The sequence below is a fragment of the Drosophila sulfurigaster genome, chromosome 3 (assembly GCF_023558435.1).
Source record: "Drosophila sulfurigaster albostrigata strain 15112-1811.04 chromosome 3, ASM2355843v2, whole genome shotgun sequence".
Lineage (NCBI taxonomy): Eukaryota > Metazoa > Arthropoda > Insecta > Diptera > Drosophilidae > Drosophila > Drosophila sulfurigaster.
Window position 1 is genome coordinate 10325809 of NC_084883.1, and position 18947 is coordinate 10344755.

The window sequence follows — 18947 nt, forward strand, 5'->3', positions numbered from 1 at the left end:
CAGTTCAATTGAAGAGCGTGAGAGCCATTAATAATATTGGCGCATTTGCACACCCAGGAAAAACCAACGATGCTCGCTGGACGGACAATGGACAACGACGATGACGACGACGACGGGCGGTGCATAAAAGATCAGTGCCGGCAACCGCAACACCAATTGAGTACTTCCAACTCCTTTCCGCCTCACAGAGGGTGGCAAGAGGGGCTACACTCGTTATTCATTTGATGTACTCACGCGCACGCTGCTCACGCGCTCTGAAAAGCACGCCAATAACTTAATGAATGGACCATCAAATACTTACGATTCAAGTAGTATTTATGTGTTTTGTTGTTTATTGAAGGCATTGAGAGTGGAAATGCATGACTTGCAGTTACTCCTTTAAAGTATTTCACTTATTTTCATTTATAGTTTTCAAATATAATATTATAGTTGTGGGTTCGAATCCCACTTCGAGCATGGTTGCCTCTACACTAAATTATTGTCTTTTGTCTAACCATCTCACTTTCACAATTGCCTTCCAGTTGATAAGATGTTATATATGAAAAAATAACAACGCTCATTAGAGACTGCTATTTCTGTGAATTAATATTAGTCAATTAAACAATTTACTTATTGTCTAAACAGACAGATTGTAAGCAAAGAATAGAACAAATATATATAGTAGGCAGAAATTAATTTTATAAATATCAAGCTGTCACAATGTCTCTTAGAAAACTTCATCGATAAATGTACCTAGCAAACTGATTTTAGTGAATTCAACTGCCTTACTATAGGATACCCTACTTCAATAAAACTATTATAAAACAGAAAGTCATCAATATGCTTTTTAAGTTATCTTCATTTGTCCAAAATCAGCGCACTATACAAAAAGTCAGGTTAAAATCGGATTCCTCTTTGAAAGTTACATAAATGAGCACATCCCATTTATTTTCATGCCTAAAGGGTATGAAAGAAGCCATCAGTGGCGCCAACTCATAAAGTAATCAAGAAGTAAAACTCTTGGTGGTCATGATTAACCGCATTTATCGAGGCGTAACGTGATTTAACTGCATGTGAAACAAATGATCTGGTTTGCGCTCCCTAACTGTATACATGTATAAATGTATGTGTGTGTGTATGTGTTTGACAGTCGGAACAATCTGTATTTATTATTATCAGCTCCCATGGATTTTGAGTATACGAGAGTTTGCCTTTGACTCTGGGCTTTTTGATGTCCGAAAATAAATTTCAATTTTAGCAAAATGTGCAAAATAAAACAAAAAGTTAAAGATGAAGATGGTGGAGAAGTGGGAAAGCGACCCATAATACGTCATGTGATGATACTATTCATTAAACAGATGTTATCCTCTCAGTCACATGCTATAGCATTATCAATTCCATTAAATGATCACATTAACAAACATTTCAGATCAAAGAGGGAGACCAAACATAAACAAACAATGCAATAATGACTGAGAGAATACCCTGTAAAATGAGCAACCCCATCATTATGCAAATATATATATATTCTAATAATAATAATATTCTAGTATAATGCCATATATATTTACTAACCATGAGCTTAACATGAGACGAGATAATTTCATTGAAAATCCCGCTCTTTAGTCATCCCCGCAAATAACTGATAACGCTTGTTTTTTTTTATGAGGAACACGAACTGTAGAATTTCAAAGCATTGACAATGCAAACACTAGGTTATCATGAACAGTTTAATAATAAATATGAGGGGAAATACAATTGCTTAATTGAATCCAAAACACCTGTTCATAGCATCTGTTGTTGCAATGTTCCAATTATTGCATTGTTTATTAATATTATATTTGTGTCATGGTTCAAATAATTAGATTAACTTATTTTTCTAATGTTTCTTTGAAATGAAATGTTTTAGTTACTTATATTTATTATTATTTATTTTTAAATTAAATTTTTAACTGTTGCATCTTCTCTCTTTGCATTTTGGTTTGTGTCTCAACTGCTTTAGCTGGTTCACACACCTCCAAGTTCCGAGTAGCTTTTACAGACAATGTTGCCAGACCTGCACAATGCGCAACTGCTTGCATATTTGAACTGCTTGTTTAACTGCTTTGCCAAGCGGTCATTTTCAAAGCGAGTATGATTCATCATCACTTGACCATGAAATCTTTGAATAATTTACATAATTGGAATCCCCAAAAAAAACGAGTTGAATCATTTTTTAAAACGTAAATCACGTATTTAATTATTTTCTTATTCAAAATATTTATGTATATATCAATTTGACAGTAATTGCAATTGAAAAGGCAGAGAAAAAGTAAATTGACTACTATTACAAACCACAATATGTAAACATATTTAATCATTCAGTCTTTTTACGCATTTCAAATGCCCATTGATATATGGCATAGTACTTGTATACTATAACTTAATAATTACGATTGCTAAAATACAATACATTATAACAAAAATACAATTTACACTGCACAACAAAATAGCCGAAGCACGTTTCGAGTTGGCCAAAACGGCGACATTTTGATTGGCACCAAGTGGCACGCACAGCAATTATCACAGAGTAGTTTCCTTAAAGCTCCATTGAGAGCCTAAAGAGTGGCAAAAACTTAATACAATTTATATAACATTATTTGGTCGCCTTTGGCCGTTCATCAATTGTATAGACACTGGCAGGATCAGTAGAGACAGGCGATATGTTTGTTGCATCATCGTTTGTCTTATTGTCGCTGTTGAAGGGAATCACAAAGATGCTCGTCTTGGCCGCATGCTGCATTTTGATGACAGTATCATAGCTGGGCGGCGCAAATTCACTGTACGAGGGCGAAGGCGTGGGCGGGGCACGCTGTTGCTCATTGGGCGTGGCACTCGCTTGGCGATTGCGCATATCGCGACAACGGCGATCCGAGCAGGCCATCAGCATGAAGAAGGCGGCCAATGCCAAAAATGTTGCCACATACCACACGATGGTAATCACGTCCATTGCCGTCTGTGACAATTCGTTGTTCGACTCGACGACTGCTGAAATTAGACAAAAAAAATCAAGAGAGTTTAGTATTGAAATGCTATTACAATTTAAAGAGTTGTTAAAATCGATTAATCTGTCTTAGGATTTAGATTCTAATAAAGATTGAATAGATTCGCAGTTGCCGTGGATGAAATTAAGATTAAATAGTATATTACATTCAATTTAAAAGTGAGTTTAATAACTTTTAGTAGCGATACTTTTACTACTACTTTGTCTAACAGCTTAGATTTTATTAAAATTGGTATTAAATAGATTCGCATTTGTCAAAGCAGACACTAAGATTAAATATTACATTACATTAATCTTAATGATGAGTTAAGTAAATTTTTGTAGCCCTACTTTTACTACTACTTTGTCTAAAGATTTAGATTTTATTAAATAAGAAATAGATACGCATTTGTCGAGGCATAAATTAAGATTAAATTATATATTACACTCGATTTAATAGGGAGTGAAATAACTCTTAGTAGCGATACTTGTTTGATAAGGAAATGAAGTGGAACTGCAAAGTGGTATTACATAAAATGCATTGTCCTACTGACATTTAAAGAGCAAAAAGCCAAACGGAACTTTCTCTTATCTCGACAACCGCTGTATCCAAGAGAGAGCTAAAACAATGTGTCACACAATCGTGATGACGTAAAAGTTCAATTTAACCGCAACGCGTCATTAACAACGACAAGCGAGTACTTGTTGTGTGGACTAATCGCAAATCACTTTGATTATAACCTGTTGCAGTTAATTTGTTATTGAGTTGTAACATTGCGATGGCAAATTGCCATCTATGAATATGCAAAGTCGTCACTTAAGAGCTGTTTACCGATTAGCCTTAGCAAGAATTTCGAATTAGTAAGAAACACAGTCATTAGGGAAAAACTTCTTATGCATTTCATGATAAGCTTTCAAAAATCGTCACAATTATAAATTTAGCTCAGACTTTGACTGTATTTGATTTTAAAGCACTTCATTTACTATCTTTACTTGTTGTATTCAAAATTTCTGTTGTTATTTTTGTACACAATTATTCACATTTAATAGCTCTTCACTTATTCTATACAATTTCTGTTATGACTTAATGTTTAAAGCACGTTTTCTTCATTCATTCATTAGTTTCATTCGTTCATTTTTATACACAAATATTATAGAATTATTAAAGCTTCACTTACTATTTTTATACACAAATATTCTGGTATTATTATCCACTTGCTCGGCAAACAGATCCGCATCCGATGTACCGTTAACAGTTGTCAGATTGTAGGGCAATTGCCGTGTCAGAACGTTCTCCAGGGTGAGCAGATAGGATTGACCGTCTGCCATGGGCGCGTATGCATTGAATACTGAAAAGGCAAACAAAAAGAGAATGTTATAAAACCAAACAATACTGATAAAAAAAAAATAAAGTTCAACACAAAAAAAATCTCACACACATACACAGCAATGAAATCAGAACAAAATGCTGATCACCAAGATAAGCTATCAAATATTTATTCGGCCACACAATATATATGTTTTCAACTATACTATACTATATATATACTATATACTGTACATAAAGGAGATACCATAATATGTGGGCTTTTTAATGGGACAGTCTCAGGGTTGGGCGTGTGCAAATTACCAAATCAAACACACTTGGAGACTGATAAAAATGTATTCTTGATTTCTAAATATATTCTGCAATCGTTATTTGCTGGGCTCGTCTTTGTGCCAAATTGATCATAATAAAGTGTTAAATGTTAAATAATTAACCAATTTGCTGTGCTATAATAAACCTATATGTGTACATACATATATAATGGGTATCCAAGAGTGTGATTGGGGTTTGGTTTTTGGGCGATAAGAAATCGGCGTCGCTTTGTCTGATGACGCTAAACATAACACTCGTTAAGCACGATTTGATCGAGCAGGTACTTACGTTAGAAAGTCGTAAAAATAGCCAGGCAAACTCTTAAGTACACTACGTGATTAACCAATCAACCCAATAAACCATTGAACTCATTGAAAACAACAACATTTGGGGATTTAAGCTGGTACTTTATTAATTTGCCAGCTCGAATATTCGAAGCGTATAGTAGATTTCACCATTTATCAATCGGCTAGCAAAAGAGTGTTTGTCATTCTCGTGCGCTAAACATCTATCTTTATGGAGGCACTACGACACATGGCGCACGGCACTTAGGCACTCGATAACTTTGATGTTTTTGATCATTTTGCTGGTTATTCTTCATTTTGCTTTTTTTGGGCTGTCATTTTCATTGTTATCAATTTCACAATGCCAATATCTCTATCGAACAAAATGTTGTCCTAGGTTCTATATATAAGTAACATCTGTACGATTTCTCATGTTAACTAGACAACTAGTCATAATAGTTATTTTTATCTGTCGTACGTTTTATGGTGCCTGGCCCCCAATTAAGATATGTGATTTCATACGCCCCGTTGGCGCCTTCGCTTTGCAATTGTGTCAAGCAAACTCAACAGCTAAATGCATCTAGATTCAAGATTCTAGAATCATATAAACATGATCACAGATTGTGCTATAAACAATAGTAAAACATGTAAGAATCCTACAGTCGAGTGTGCTCGACTTTGAGATAACGGCTACCCTTTTTGAATAATAGTAAAACAATGCGGTATTATTCTTAAAATATACCACATTAATATACCGCGAAAATACTGAAATATACCAACTACTATATTTGGTATTTTTATATACTATTACATTTAAAATATATCATAGAGTACAAAATATACCACTTTTATCCGATCGCAATCATATTTACACCAATCTTAAATACTATGTTGCGAAAATCGTTCTAGCTTTAAAATTGGTTCTAGCTTTAAAATTACACTTGTTATTCAAATTTTAACGATTCGCCTAGGCGGAAGTGGGCGTGTCTAAAATTTTAATCCAATTTGGTCTGCATTCTATCATAATAAAAGCTGTCCACAATAAATTCTATATCTACCTCTTATAGTCTCTGAGATCTAAGTATTCATATTAGCGAACAGACAGACAGAAGAAAAGACGCATCAAGAATATTTATACTTTATAGAGTCGGAGATGCCTCCTTTTGCCTTTTACATACATTTCCTGCCTATAATACCCCTCTACCCATGGGTAGGTAATTGTTAATTTTCTAAAAAGATTCTTAGGAATATATTTTTTGGGATTACGTGATTGATAAGATCTCTAGACTTCTATAAAAGTTTAGCAGCTGCAAACATGGCAAACTTGTTTGTTTCAAGTTGCAAATGTCACAGTACTTAAAATCTGAATAAAAATCGCACACGAGTTTGCATAATTTATTTATAAATGAATAAAAGCCAAGATCGATGAACGTTAAGCTTTTTTCCTACAAGTAGCAAAAACAATCTGTCATATCATAAGCTCATAAAAGCAAGCCCAGCAAGGCTAATTATAGAATGCAAAATGTGAGCTGATAAGACAAAAGCCAGGCAAACGCAGAGAGACACTGTCTATATACATATAAGAAATACCTTTTAATAACAATCAAGAAAAAAAAAGCTGAGCAATCAAATAGCTATTAACGACTAATGGTAAACACTACGTGCCAGAGTCAACGTTGCCACTTCACATTCAAATGTGTTTACGCATATTTTGCTATTCTTCTTTTAATGTTGCAACTGTGCAAATTATTGCCACATTAGAGTATATAAATGTCTAATATACATCCAGCTGGACACGTGTAGCGGTCTCTCAGGTCAGTGGACGACTCTTTCCGGCACTTCTGCGAATCTTTTTAATTTAACAAACCAACAGCCGGTCACGTGCCGTATACTTGATATGCCATATAATGCTATATATATGTATCTACGTATATAGATGCGTAAGTAAGTGTGCCGCTTACTTAAATGCTCTGGGCAATTCCATTTTGACGCTGATTACAACTCGAGTACAATGCCTTCTTGATGAGCACAAAATTAGCATAAGCACTTGGCCCATTACCAGAAAGCCGAAAACCGTTTTGCCAGACTTTAACGTATTTAATTGAATTGAACTTGCTTCGAAACAAAGAGGAACTTTGATTTGATTAATATGAATGTCGCCGCTGAAGATCACATGTTTGAGACAGTGGCTCTTTATCTGCGCAGACATCATTAGGTTGTTTATGAGTCCGATAAGCTGTCTCAACATTTTCAGTATTTGCTTGGATATGACTTTGCGCCATTTTTCAGACGTGACTTATGGCCATAAAGTATTCAAGTACTATTTGAAGTTCCTTATCGATTCATTCATAAACTCGAACAAAATAATGAACTTACTCAAGCAAAATTAATGCGTTTTTAATGAATTAAGTAGAGGTTGACTGACTGAACAATCGGCCAATTAGATAGTTTTGTTAGTTTATGCTATTTCCGTTTCGAATAGAATACAAAATTTAAGATGAGAGACCGCAAACACAAGTTCCCATGCGAGTCAAGTACAAATATTATTCACATTATTCACAATGAAACATAATAGAGAAGCGTGTGATATCCTAAATAAATAATTGTTTTGTCATAATTTACCTGTTAGAAGTAACAGCAACGTTGCAACTCGCATATCTTTGACTTTTGGCATTTCGTTAAGTGAAGTGAGTTGAAGTGTATTTTTATCTTTTGTTAACAAACAGAGACACACAACGAACGGTATTGTTTATTTATGATTTACACAGAAATTGTATTTGATTTTATTGAGATATTTGCTAAAATAAACTGACACTTCCGCGTTTGCTTTCAAATAATATTCCACAATTGACAGCACAATCAATAATGTGCGAAATACGAATACGAATCTGAGTACTTTCAATTCCGACACACACACAATTACAGATTTTACAATATTGTATGTACTATTATCATTCAAGTAAGAACGGTTCCTCAACGCACTGCAGATCCCGCGAATTGATCTTTCAGGTTCAGGTTTGTATCGTCGACTGAGCGTTGCTCGCACCAACCTCCAGCTGCCAGCTGCCAACTAACAGCGGCTCTGTCGTCATGTTGAATGTATCTGTATCTGTATCTGTAGCTTGTACTTGTATCTGTATCTGTATGAGTTTGGGTATCGGCAACCGCTCAACCCGCGCTCTCTGTTTCTTTGCCTTCACTCTGTTCGCATGAATCACACACATTCACACAACCGGTTGAAGCTTGATCGTGGTCCGGAGCTTTCAACTTTGCTGCCATTTATTATTCTTCTCTAGGCAACAGAGTAATTTCAACAGTTTGCGTTTATATCGATGCTATTACTTAGCGTAACGTGGCTAATTACAGGCGCTACTGTTGGCCGCTTTTCTTTTTGTCACTGCCGCCAGCACAAAAGTAACTGCACAGCTATTGGGATCAAACGCATTGGCTTTAGGTTTCTCTCTACACACACACACAAAGTGTAAGGTATAAATGCAGATACAATATATTTATATACCCAATTTATACAGCAATATTAACGGTGCGTTGTTGCACTTTAATTTTATTAATTTCTTGATATCTGCTTTTAAAAATAAAACGCAACCAAATTGTCGCAAGACTTTACGGCTCGCCACCTTGTTGTCGGCTTGCCAAAGGGCAATTCTCGAGGCGTGGCCCTAAACGTATTGACTTGGCTTTTGCTTACACGCCCACAGACACGCTAATTGTAAAACCAACATGCATAAAAAAGCTAAAACAAAAACTCAACGCAGCATAGCGACAACGCAATGCGCTTACTAAACTCTCGGGAACTTTCTATTAAGTAAACGTAGTTTGCATTTCCGTTATTTTATGTACAAGTCTTATATGAAGAGTGCTTTTAAAATTAAAGTTGATTAAATTATGTAATCCTGCGAAATTAAAAATAGCACCAATTTTTATTGCCACCCTTTTTTTTTTGGCATATAACAAATGGTTCTTGAATAACATATTTCAAAAACTCATTTTTTTTAAAAGAATTTAGTTATTTCTTAATATAATAAAAGTTAAATATGTAATGCAGTTGTTTTTTATGCATGCATATCTATTATTTAATGTACTCTTAAAATTTAATTATGTCAATTTACTTAATGTTTATATATACTCATTCTTATCCTCCTAAGCTTACTAAACTTACGACAACTTAACATCAAGTATACGTACTGAAGTTCCTGATTTATAGAAATTAATGCACAAAATTATTATAAAAAATAAAATGTTAATTATATTATTATTCTGTAATAAAATCGCGTTTTATATGAACTGACCTCTACTTAAGAATCGTCAAAAAATTCAGAAGAGTCGCTCGGTTATAATTTAGGGCCATCATTTATACGGAGTAACAGTTGCCAAACTAAAGGACAACTGTTGTGATCAGCTGTTTTTTATAAATATGACACATATGTCAAAATAATTTGCCTATAACGTTTAGAGCTAAGAAACGAAATTATCTTTATGGGCATATTAAAAAATTGGCACTTATTAATATCAAAATTAAATTTAATATATTTTTTTCTCTATATAGAAAAAACCGAGCCTTGCCTCATAAAAACATAATATCAAGTATATGTTGCAAAGCTCTAGGAAATTATACTATTTAATGAATAAATATTATATGAAGAATTGAATTGTTTACTTATGAATGCATGTACTGTGTATTTTATGTTCCTTGACCCATAGTAATCGCAATCAAAGTTCTTTAATAAAAAGTGCTCTACATTTTTGTATACAAACATTTTTCATGGTTCCTTTTAATTCATATATTCAAATTATGTTGTAATAATAAATGGTAATTCTTCTAGAACCTATTCACAATCACAATCTACTCATTTTAAAACCCCCATAAAATATAATTTTGCTTTATTGACTTAGAATATCATGAAAACCACAAACAAATTATCGAAAATGATTTCCAAATTTAGGCAGTCTGGTAATAGAACCAGCATAGACATCTTTTATGGCTTTTTTATGGTAACCATGGTTACTCATTTCTTAAAATATTTCTTATACTCGGTGGGATAGAGTATTTTTGTGGGCAACCACCCAGAAACCTCACGAATTTCATCAAGCGTTGGGCCTTTGGCATCACAACTGTAATTTGTTCATTTTTGTCACATTTTTTATTTAGTAGTGAAATTTGTTGCTTGGAAACAGGTTCAACGTGAGGCATATGATTTTGTTTAAATCTAGACGACACTTAATTAGCGTAGGCAAGCAATTGCGTTCTAGCCCAGATTACTGCACTCTACTATACTATAATTTATTCAACTGCTGTTCTCTTTATCTCGCTCTTTCCATTAAGAGATGTTTACGATGCGTAAACGTTATCGTTTGGGTTTAGATAATGCAACAACAAAAAATCAGCCACTCGATTTACTGATAATACAACAAGTGGGGTAATTATGATCGCTTCAAATTGCAACTAATTTGCAGATAACCCTGAAATAGGACAAATACGTAGGCAACGTGCATTGACACTATATGTGGTATGTAACTCAGTTTGACTCCAAAGTCGAAGTTTGCGTTTAAATTAACACTCTTCATTTTTGTTTATACTTGATTATAATTGATTTGCTTCAGGTTGAACCTTGTCAAGGCAAACAGATACTTTTAAGAGTTATTTCAGCTACCGTTTGACATTGGCATTGAATATACTGTAGATACTTTCAAAATGTGTCAAACATTCGCAATACTCGTAAGAGTTGATGAATGGAAGTCTATGAGTTCAACTTTGCAATACTGAATGATTTAAGTACTTTAAGTGGGACAAATTTCAGTTAGTCATTTAAGTCCAAGTCATGCACAATCTGTTGGGAGTTACCCCATAATTCAAATGAAAGCGAAACAATAATGCTTCATTCATCTTCTTTCCATCTAATTAAATCCCTTACGCTCGGAAACCCCGCTTTAAGCTCTGCGTAAATCTGTCGATGTCGGTGACACAAAGATTAGCAAAGCAAAAACAAGCAAACAACAAACAACAATTCGTGAGCCACTCTTGGGTGATTGCAACTGGTTTCGTTTTGTTGAAGCCACGTGCTGAATCATCTGGATTTCATTATATGTACATATGTATGTATGTATGATGATGAAACCAGCAGTAAGCAGTTTTGCCAAAAATAAAAATCAGTTAACTGTAAATTCAACTTACGCTCTGCTCTGTACTTTCGCCCATTTCCCATCGAAAATCTGCGCACACTTTGAGTTTTAACATTAAGTGGATTTATTTATAGTAGTAGATAATAATATATACGTATATGTGTGGAGTATGCTATGAGACAAATTGACCGCTAGTGTTAAGTTCTGCAGTTTGATATTTCGAATACATACTTTAGCTGAGCTTACAAAATAACCGTTTTTCTTTTTCGCTTTAACAATTGACAACAAGGCCCGCAATAACGTAATTGGTTTTCCATAGTATTCTTTCTATATGTATGTAACATGTGTATGTAGATAGATAGTGTTTTGTCTTATTTCCATTTCAAGTATGTTGTTGTTGTTGTTGTTTGTGTACAATGTGATAAATATTATACAGGTACAACTATGTATGCGAAATGCAGCTAATACACATTCATTTACGATTATAATACATATTACAATTAGTTTAACGGAATCTCCGAATTTGCGCTATCTATCATATCTCCGATTGATTAATTGATACAATTGCATTTAATAATTGCTTGATATTTCATTGGTGTGGCTGCTGCTCTTGTTTTCTTTTCTTTTATGAATTCTATTTGAGATTGGATTGAACTCTGTTCCGACACTACAAATATTGAAGTATAGGCGAACTATTCTTACAGTTGACAGTATAAAAATAAAACAAAAACATATATACAGATAAATGGATAAAGATACAAATTAAAATTACGAATATCATAGGGAATCTCATAGTTACGATGTAATACACATTATAATGTTTACGGTTGTACTTGATATTGTTCGACGTTGAACACATTTACGAGTGAGTGTCTTACATTTAAAACAAATATATAGCCTTAAACTCGTACTAAAACTAATTGAATCTCGTAAAGCATATTATCAGTCCTAAATGCTACAACAAATGTGCATATTTACATTGCCTTCTTTTTGCTAGTTTCTTTTTCGTTTTCGTTTTGTTCATGTGACAATTATGCAATTACCTATTGTAATTAATTACCCAAGTGCTTGCTGACATGAGTATTCTTTGTTTTTTTTGGTTCGATCTGGCACAAATAGGGAACAATCTATCGATCTTTTATAGTAGACAGCCCTTATCTGTCTGGGAAAAGTGATTCATAGCTGGGTGGCAAATCTTTTGGTGTTGCCGGCTGCTGCAGTTGTTGTTGTTGCTGGTGATGTTCCTGCGAATTGGGGGACAGATCGTGTGTCAGCATGCCGTCGTATGTCGGCGCTGTCGGCAACTCAATAGTTGGCACGTCCGTCTACAAAAACGAATTTAAACAATGACTCAATCACATACAATATACATATTATGTACTTAATTAAATAATTACTTACCCGTGCACGTCGCTGATTAAAGCGAGCGGCAGATGCTTCATGGGCATGCTGCTGCACCGTGATGCAATTCCAGTATTTCCAGCAGATCCAAACACAAAAACCCACGCCAAGCATTGTGAAGATGAGCGATGTTATTGCCGATATCGCAACATTCGTGGTGTCCACTTCGGATATTATGGCGTCGTGGAAGCAAGTGCCCTCATCCCGACACGGATACATACAATTTGTGATGTTGTCGCGTACAAAATGTCGCGATATGCACGAGTATTGATCCTTGGGATTGCATAGAAAATCGCCAGCAAACTGACATTCCGAATGCGTTGTCAACACCATTCGCAACTCCAGTGGATCCTCGAAAATGTGTCGATCCCCGTCGATGAAAATATGCACATGAACATCGCGATCACGCTGATCGAAGACCAAACGGCCAGCTGGCCCATCAATTGAGATGTCATTGCAAATGCGTTCGCTAGGCGAACGATTCCCATTGCTGAATTGAATATAATCGATGCATTTCTTCGTCACCGGATCGCTTCGAAGCTTGAGCCTTGTGATTATGGTGTAAATGCCCCGCGGCGGCCGCTCATTGGTCTGCACTCGAAACTTGCAGTCGTATTTGATCTTGTTCACCGAGTGGCCACCACTGGGCATTGTGACATTCCATGTTTGGGTTATAATTGCGGCCGAATCGTGATCATCTGTCAGCCGAAGGGTGGGATCGCCTCGGAATGGCTTGGCTAGTGTGAAGAATAGCTTGTCTGAACACAGATTGTCTTGAAGACGCACAATTTTATAGGCTAGAGATTCACTGGGCGCATAGAACGCAATTGCTAGCGTCACTTTGAGTATGGACCAGAGGCACAATTGCATTGTGTGGAAGGCACGTCCCCGCGTGCGTTTCAATATGTTAATTATGTGCAAATTGAAGTGCAAAACATTCACTCCGTTTGTTCGTTTTTCGAATAATTTACTTTTTTACAAACACTTAAAACCTAAAGAACTTTTGTTGTTTTGCATTTCTGCAGAGTGACCACATGTTGATTTTCAAAATATACCACGTTGCTGCGGACAAATATAGTATTTCTGAACTGAGGTCTCACCAGAATAGTGATGGAATACATTTTGTTTTTGATGAAATCAAGCAATCTGTTGAAAACCCAATTGGGTTATAATATTTGTTTACAAAGCAAATCCACATTTTTGCAGTTAAATATGTTTTAATATTAGTGTAATATATTTTTTTTCATGTTTCCATAGATATAAAAAATTTCATTATGTACCACCAATTGTCTCGACCTGATTAGCATACAATACATACAATTAGTAGTATTAATTATTTACACATAAATGGTACAGAATAATTGTTACATTTATTTGATTATTTAAAAAAATTGTCAAGTTTGATGATGACTTTATGAAAATTTCAAAGTGGCGCTTAATTTTTAATACTTTTTTTTGTCAAAAGCTATTATATGGTCCAGTTTAGTATATTTTGTAATGGAAAATTTGTAAATTTGTAATTTTCCCATTGGCGGTCACGCTAATCCGCAATAAAACAACACAATACTCATTCACCGCCGGGAGTCTTGCACATTTAAATATTTTGGGTAGCAATTACATCAAGCTATCTTTAAGACGTTGGCAACAACAAATAAGAACCGAAACTTCAGCAGTTATGCTGCTATAATTTATTCAACGAGAAACAGCCCGTGACGACGGTTCATAATATGCCTCTTATTGGCCGCCGTCGTTGTCAACTCATAAAAATCCTGCTGAGCTATTTCTAGTTCAACCTTAACGAACTCACAAGTGATGGCTACATCGGACTTTGTACTCGGCGGCCTGGCCTCCGTGGGCGCCACATTTTTCACCAATCCTATAGAGGTCATTAAGACTCGCATTCAATTGCAAGGCGAATTGGCGGCCCGCGGATCCTACGCGGAACCCTACAAGGGAGTGCTGCAGGCCTTCATAACGGTGGCCAAAAACGACGGGTTGCATGGCCTGCAAAAAGGATTGGTGCCAGCTCTGTACTTTCAGTTCATCATCAATTCATTCAGGTAAATACAGTGCGAATAGCTTACAATGATGTTCACGTGATTCACTGTTGACACTCAACAGGTTGAGCATTTACACAACTGCTGTGGACAAACATTGGATGCACAAGAAGAATGGCGAAATCTCATTTGGCCTGGGCTTAATGTGGGGCGCCATTGGCGGTGTTGTGGGCTCCTATTTTTCGAGTCCATTTTTCATGGTGAGTGCGCACAGCCTATTACATAAAGGCAAGGGCAATATATAGTCGTATAAACAACTTATCTATCAAATATCATGTGCTGCTAATTTGAATGTCTGATGATTCCGGCTTAGATAAACATACAAATTATTGTCTCTTTCCTTGTCTCGTCTTTAGATTAAGACGCAGCTACAATCGCACGCTGCGAACGAGATTGCCGTCGGCTATCAACACTCCCACACATCGCTCGGAAGCGCGATGCGCGAGATTTACAAGCAGGGCGGCATTATGGGCTTGTGGCGTGGCTCCTTGGCTTCACTGCCTCGGGCAGCTGTTGGCTCGGGGGCGCAGATTGCCACGTTTGGCAAGACCAAGGCTCTGTTGGTCGAATATGATCTGGTCACGCAGCCCACATACAACTCCTTCTGTGCTGGACTCATTGCGGGATCGCTAATGTCAGTGGCCATTACGCCACCGGATGTTATTAGCACGCGTCTGTACAATCAGGGGGTTGATGCTCAGGGTCGGGGTCTGTACTATAATGGCTGGTTGGATTGCTTCTTTAAGATCCTGCGAAGCGAGGGCATTTATGGTATGTATAAAGGCTTTTGGGCCAACTATCTGCGGATCGCACCACACTCGACCTTAGTGCTCTTGTTCTTTGACGAACTGGTCGCCGTGCGCGAAAAGTACGATCTGCGTTTCTAGAAAAGTACTAGTCATTGTGTTAGCGTCAAGTACAAATTTGTAAACTATTTGTTAAGTTGTTTATACCAAACAAAAAAAAGTACCTAGAGATTCCAATTTCCTTGGCAAGCTGCCAACTAGCCAGCTAGTATAAATGTGCCTTTTTTGTCATATGCGTAGAGTACCCTAAGAAGCTAGTAACTTTAACTGTGCAATACTTCATCATTAAATAAAACTCGTTATTTTTGTTAATATTTTATTTGACCAATTGTAAACTTATTTCAAATTTATCACAGCGATAGGCCTCATTGTGGAGGTGCGTCGACAACATGCGCGAGTAACAGTGTGACCATTTTACATTGCTGTATACTGTAATATTCCGAAATGTCAATTTTAACGGCATTGCAGCCTTCAAACTTGCGGTCACATTGCGTTCGTTTCACCGACAAGAAACAGCAAATAACGCTGATGAGACTAGTCGGCGACATTCATTCTTCAATCATTTAAATTACCTGCTGAAATCTTCTGTAACAAAATGACCGCCCAATTAGCTCAGGTATCGCAGTGGTTCGATAACTACAAAGGAACTGTCGACGTGTCGCTGCGCGATCCCAAGAAACCATGGACCAAAGCCTTCGATTTTGTGGAGGAACGCACAGGCGTCGATAGAGTGAAGATATACTTTGGTAAGTGTCCCTTAAAATGCGTAAAGGATTCAAGGCAAGCCTGCCGCACCTATATAATGTTGCCTTGGGGCAGCAAAAGATTACAACATATGCGTGTCGTGTTGGTGACTAAGTTAAATTTTTTCGCATTTATAAATAGCAACAACCGCAACCTGTTATAAAGTCCACAATGTCAGATAGGGGCGCCAAAATAGGCTTTTGATAATTGTATAGAAGCACTAGCTGGAGTTCACTATGCATTAGTTGCATACTAAACAAAAACAACACATGAACACACAAATACTACAATAGATCTCAGAAACACACGCACACCAGGTTAACTACAAATACTATAGCATATTGTGTATTTCTTATCCATACTTTTCATTTGTTTACTTCAGTCTCATTGTAGAGTACTTTCAGCGCACATTCATCACTCGTTTGTCGTGCTAAAAAACAGGAAAATTTAATAGAAACAGCAATTTTTAATTGAAAATTGCAAAGGCCAAGCTCAGCTTTCGACTTTGCTCTGCTTGCTTACCAGTGTGCGTGCGTGTGTGTGCGTTCGTGGCGTTTTTGCACACGTGGGGGCCAGGTGCACACATACAAGCATACAACGTATATACATGCGTGTATTTGTGGCCACTTGTTTGTGTGTGTGTGTGTTATGCTAACTGGAATAAAAACCTTTAATGTGGCTTTGGGATTATATTATGGAAATAAAACAACGCCAAGCGGCGAGACGTAATGTCAGAGTGCCCGTGGTCTACATTGGCACAGGTGAGTCTCCCCCTTCTCTCCCACTCCTTCTTCAGTTTGTTTAACACTTGTGTTACGTCTCTCGACACTTATTAGCAGCTAGCTACAAACATACACAGAACGTCTACAGCATGAGCAAACGCGTATAAGAAGTATGAAATTGGGAAATAAATTTCCCGTGACGTCATTTTAGATAAAAGTGTCGGATTAATAATTAATAAGCACACAACAGCAATCGATTATATCTCACCGCTCTGATGCGTTGAACTAAACTGAGCGTATAATGCAACACTGGTCAATCGATTTGTTGTTGGGTCTGGGCGAGATCTTGAAGATCGTCGCATAGAGCATGTTTGCAATTTATAAGCGTGTTAATGCGCGTGTCTCGTATATCAGCCAACTTGTGACAAGAGCTAAAAGGTTAATAATAGCATCCAAGATGCACAAGGGGCAGATGGGTTGATGCTGCTGCTGTCGCCCATTTTGCAGTCACAACGCAAAAAGGGCAAACGCATCTCATTTACACATATTTCTTAAAAGAGACACGGTTATAGAGATGGCTTTTGAGGCTTTGGAATTGAAACTTATTGAAATTTTCCAAGAGAATGCTATAGTGCGCTATGGTAACCACCAAAATCCAAAAACCAGAAAAAAATTTAATATGTTTAAATTACAATGCATTTCAGGTGCCGCAACATTCTGTGCCTTGTATCTGATCTTTGGCTATGGCGCACAACTCTTGTGCAACATCATTGGTGTACTGTATCCGGCTTACATATCAATTCATGCCATCGAGTCCAGCACCAAACAGGATGACACCAAATGGCTGACTTACTGGGTCACCTTTGGCATCTTTACCGTCATCGAGTTCTTCTCGCATGTACTGACCCACGTTATTCCCTTCTACTGGCTGTTAAAGGTAAAGATTTCTTTATTAATTTAACTATCTGCGATTTAACATTCATTTATCTGTCTTTTTTATAGTGCGCTTTCCTCATTTGGTGCATGTTGCCCGTGGAGAACAATGGTTCGGTTATCATCTACCACAAGCTGCTGAGACCTTATTTCCTTAAACATCATGCATGTAAGTGAAACATAATTTTGGACATCTTTTGTTACCCTGTTGCTTAAATCCAAATCTCTCTCTGCAGCTGTTGATAAGATCATTGATGATGGCATGAAGAAGGCCGGCAACTTTGTGAAGAGCGACTAGAGATGAACTTTGTAAATAATTGCCTTCCTTGAGCATTTTGAAGCTTCCGCGCATGCAAGGATAATCGTCACACACAAACACATATATTTATCTCTTTGGCCACCATCCGTTTATCACTAATGAATTTGCTATTGATTGTTATTAGGGCCCGCAAGCTCCTCATTTGATTATGCATACTAGATGTTTATATATACGTGGAGTAGGTGTGAAATCTTGGCTTGTTACCACATAAATTGTAAAAACAATGCATATTTTATTGGTTAATTAAATGATAAATAACAAGGAAAACACTACGCGGTTTCTGCCGCTTTCTGACTGCCCTCCGCTTCTGCCAGCGCCGCCGCCTCAGCTGCCGCCTTGCGATTGCGCCAAGCTGTCATGTAAGTGCGGGGATGCACAGGGAGCAAACCAGAGATGCCCAACAACTCAGCAGCCGGCTCAGACATGTGAGCTCCTTTGCCCAGCCAGAACCGAATGCGTTCGGTGTTGAGGGCAACTAATCTCTCATTGTTCTCGTTGGGCATTGGATCGTATGAACCGACTTGCTCAATCACAGGCTGATGCTGATTTTTGCGCCTCTGCAAAATTAATTTAATGTGTTCGTTACACGATTACAACAATTTTTAACTCAAGCCCAACAAACCTCCATGACAACAATGTGATAGAATGGGCGATTTGTGCAGCCAAGGCGAACAAAGCGTATTATTTTCGCCGAGTGCTTGTAAAAGCGTCCAATGCCACTAGCCGGTGATAAGGACATTTTGTGTTTTATTTCAGTTTTTTACTTTTCCGAAAATGTGTTATGAAAACAGACGGCAATACACTTAACACAATATCGATAGCTAGTCTACAAACCGCTTATCGACTATCGGTGTTCAAATAAAACATTTACTGACTACAATTTCCTTATGTAAAATAGTGAGC

The 18947-nt window shown here is 36.8% G+C and overlaps 5 protein-coding genes and 1 long non-coding RNA gene across 9 annotated transcripts in view; 2 read left to right on the plus strand and 4 right to left on the minus strand.

The window, feature by feature from the left end:
• Positions 1-18947, minus strand: part of LOC133845953 (uncharacterized) — an 86158-nt gene that overhangs the window by 11302 nt on the left and 55909 nt on the right. The gene's annotated exons all lie outside the window — the stretch shown is intronic.
• On the minus strand, positions 2188-8052 carry LOC133843733 (uncharacterized). Of its 2 annotated transcripts, none has more exons than XM_062277398.1 (3): positions 7547-8052; positions 4180-4350; positions 2188-3003 (listed from the first exon to the last, which is right to left on the minus strand). In XM_062277398.1, the coding sequence occupies exons 1-3, from the start codon at positions 7596-7598 to the stop codon at positions 2615-2617; spliced, it is 612 nt and encodes a 203-aa protein (XP_062133382.1). In that variant the 5' UTR covers positions 7599-8052; the 3' UTR covers positions 2188-2614. The 2 variants fall into 2 exon arrangements, with proteins under 2 accessions (XP_062133382.1, XP_062133381.1); XM_062277397.1 differs by having other exon boundaries at positions 2188-3006; positions 7547-8033.
• Positions 11163-13499, minus strand: LOC133842771 (uncharacterized). The gene is made up of 2 exons (XM_062276013.1): positions 12464-13499; positions 11163-12387 (listed from the first exon to the last, which is right to left on the minus strand). The coding sequence occupies exons 1-2, from the start codon at positions 13331-13333 to the stop codon at positions 12217-12219; spliced, it is 1041 nt and encodes a 346-aa protein (XP_062131997.1). The 5' UTR covers positions 13334-13499; the 3' UTR covers positions 11163-12216.
• LOC133845945 (solute carrier family 25 member 35-like) lies at positions 13992-15650 on the plus strand. The gene is made up of 3 exons (XM_062280618.1): positions 13992-14523; positions 14585-14720; positions 14877-15650. The coding sequence occupies exons 1-3, from the start codon at positions 14276-14278 to the stop codon at positions 15405-15407; spliced, it is 915 nt and encodes a 304-aa protein (XP_062136602.1). The 5' UTR covers positions 13992-14275; the 3' UTR covers positions 15408-15650.
• On the plus strand, positions 15794-18819 carry LOC133845948 (receptor expression-enhancing protein 5). 3 transcript variants are annotated; one of them, XM_062280623.1, is made up of 4 exons: positions 15794-16072; positions 17497-17729; positions 17795-17894; positions 17962-18819. In XM_062280623.1, the coding sequence occupies exons 1-4, from the start codon at positions 15922-15924 to the stop codon at positions 18021-18023; spliced, it is 546 nt and encodes a 181-aa protein (XP_062136607.1). In that variant the 5' UTR covers positions 15794-15921; the 3' UTR covers positions 18024-18819. The 3 variants fall into 3 exon arrangements, with proteins under 3 accessions (XP_062136607.1, XP_062136608.1, XP_062136609.1); XM_062280624.1 differs by lacking the exon at positions 15794-16072 and adding an exon at positions 16469-16831; XM_062280625.1 differs by lacking the exon at positions 15794-16072 and adding an exon at positions 17325-17433.
• LOC133845951 (small ribosomal subunit protein bS16m) lies at positions 18257-18862 on the minus strand. The gene is made up of 2 exons (XM_062280629.1): positions 18667-18862; positions 18257-18601 (listed from the first exon to the last, which is right to left on the minus strand). The coding sequence occupies exons 1-2, from the start codon at positions 18781-18783 to the stop codon at positions 18314-18316; spliced, it is 405 nt and encodes a 134-aa protein (XP_062136613.1). The 5' UTR covers positions 18784-18862; the 3' UTR covers positions 18257-18313.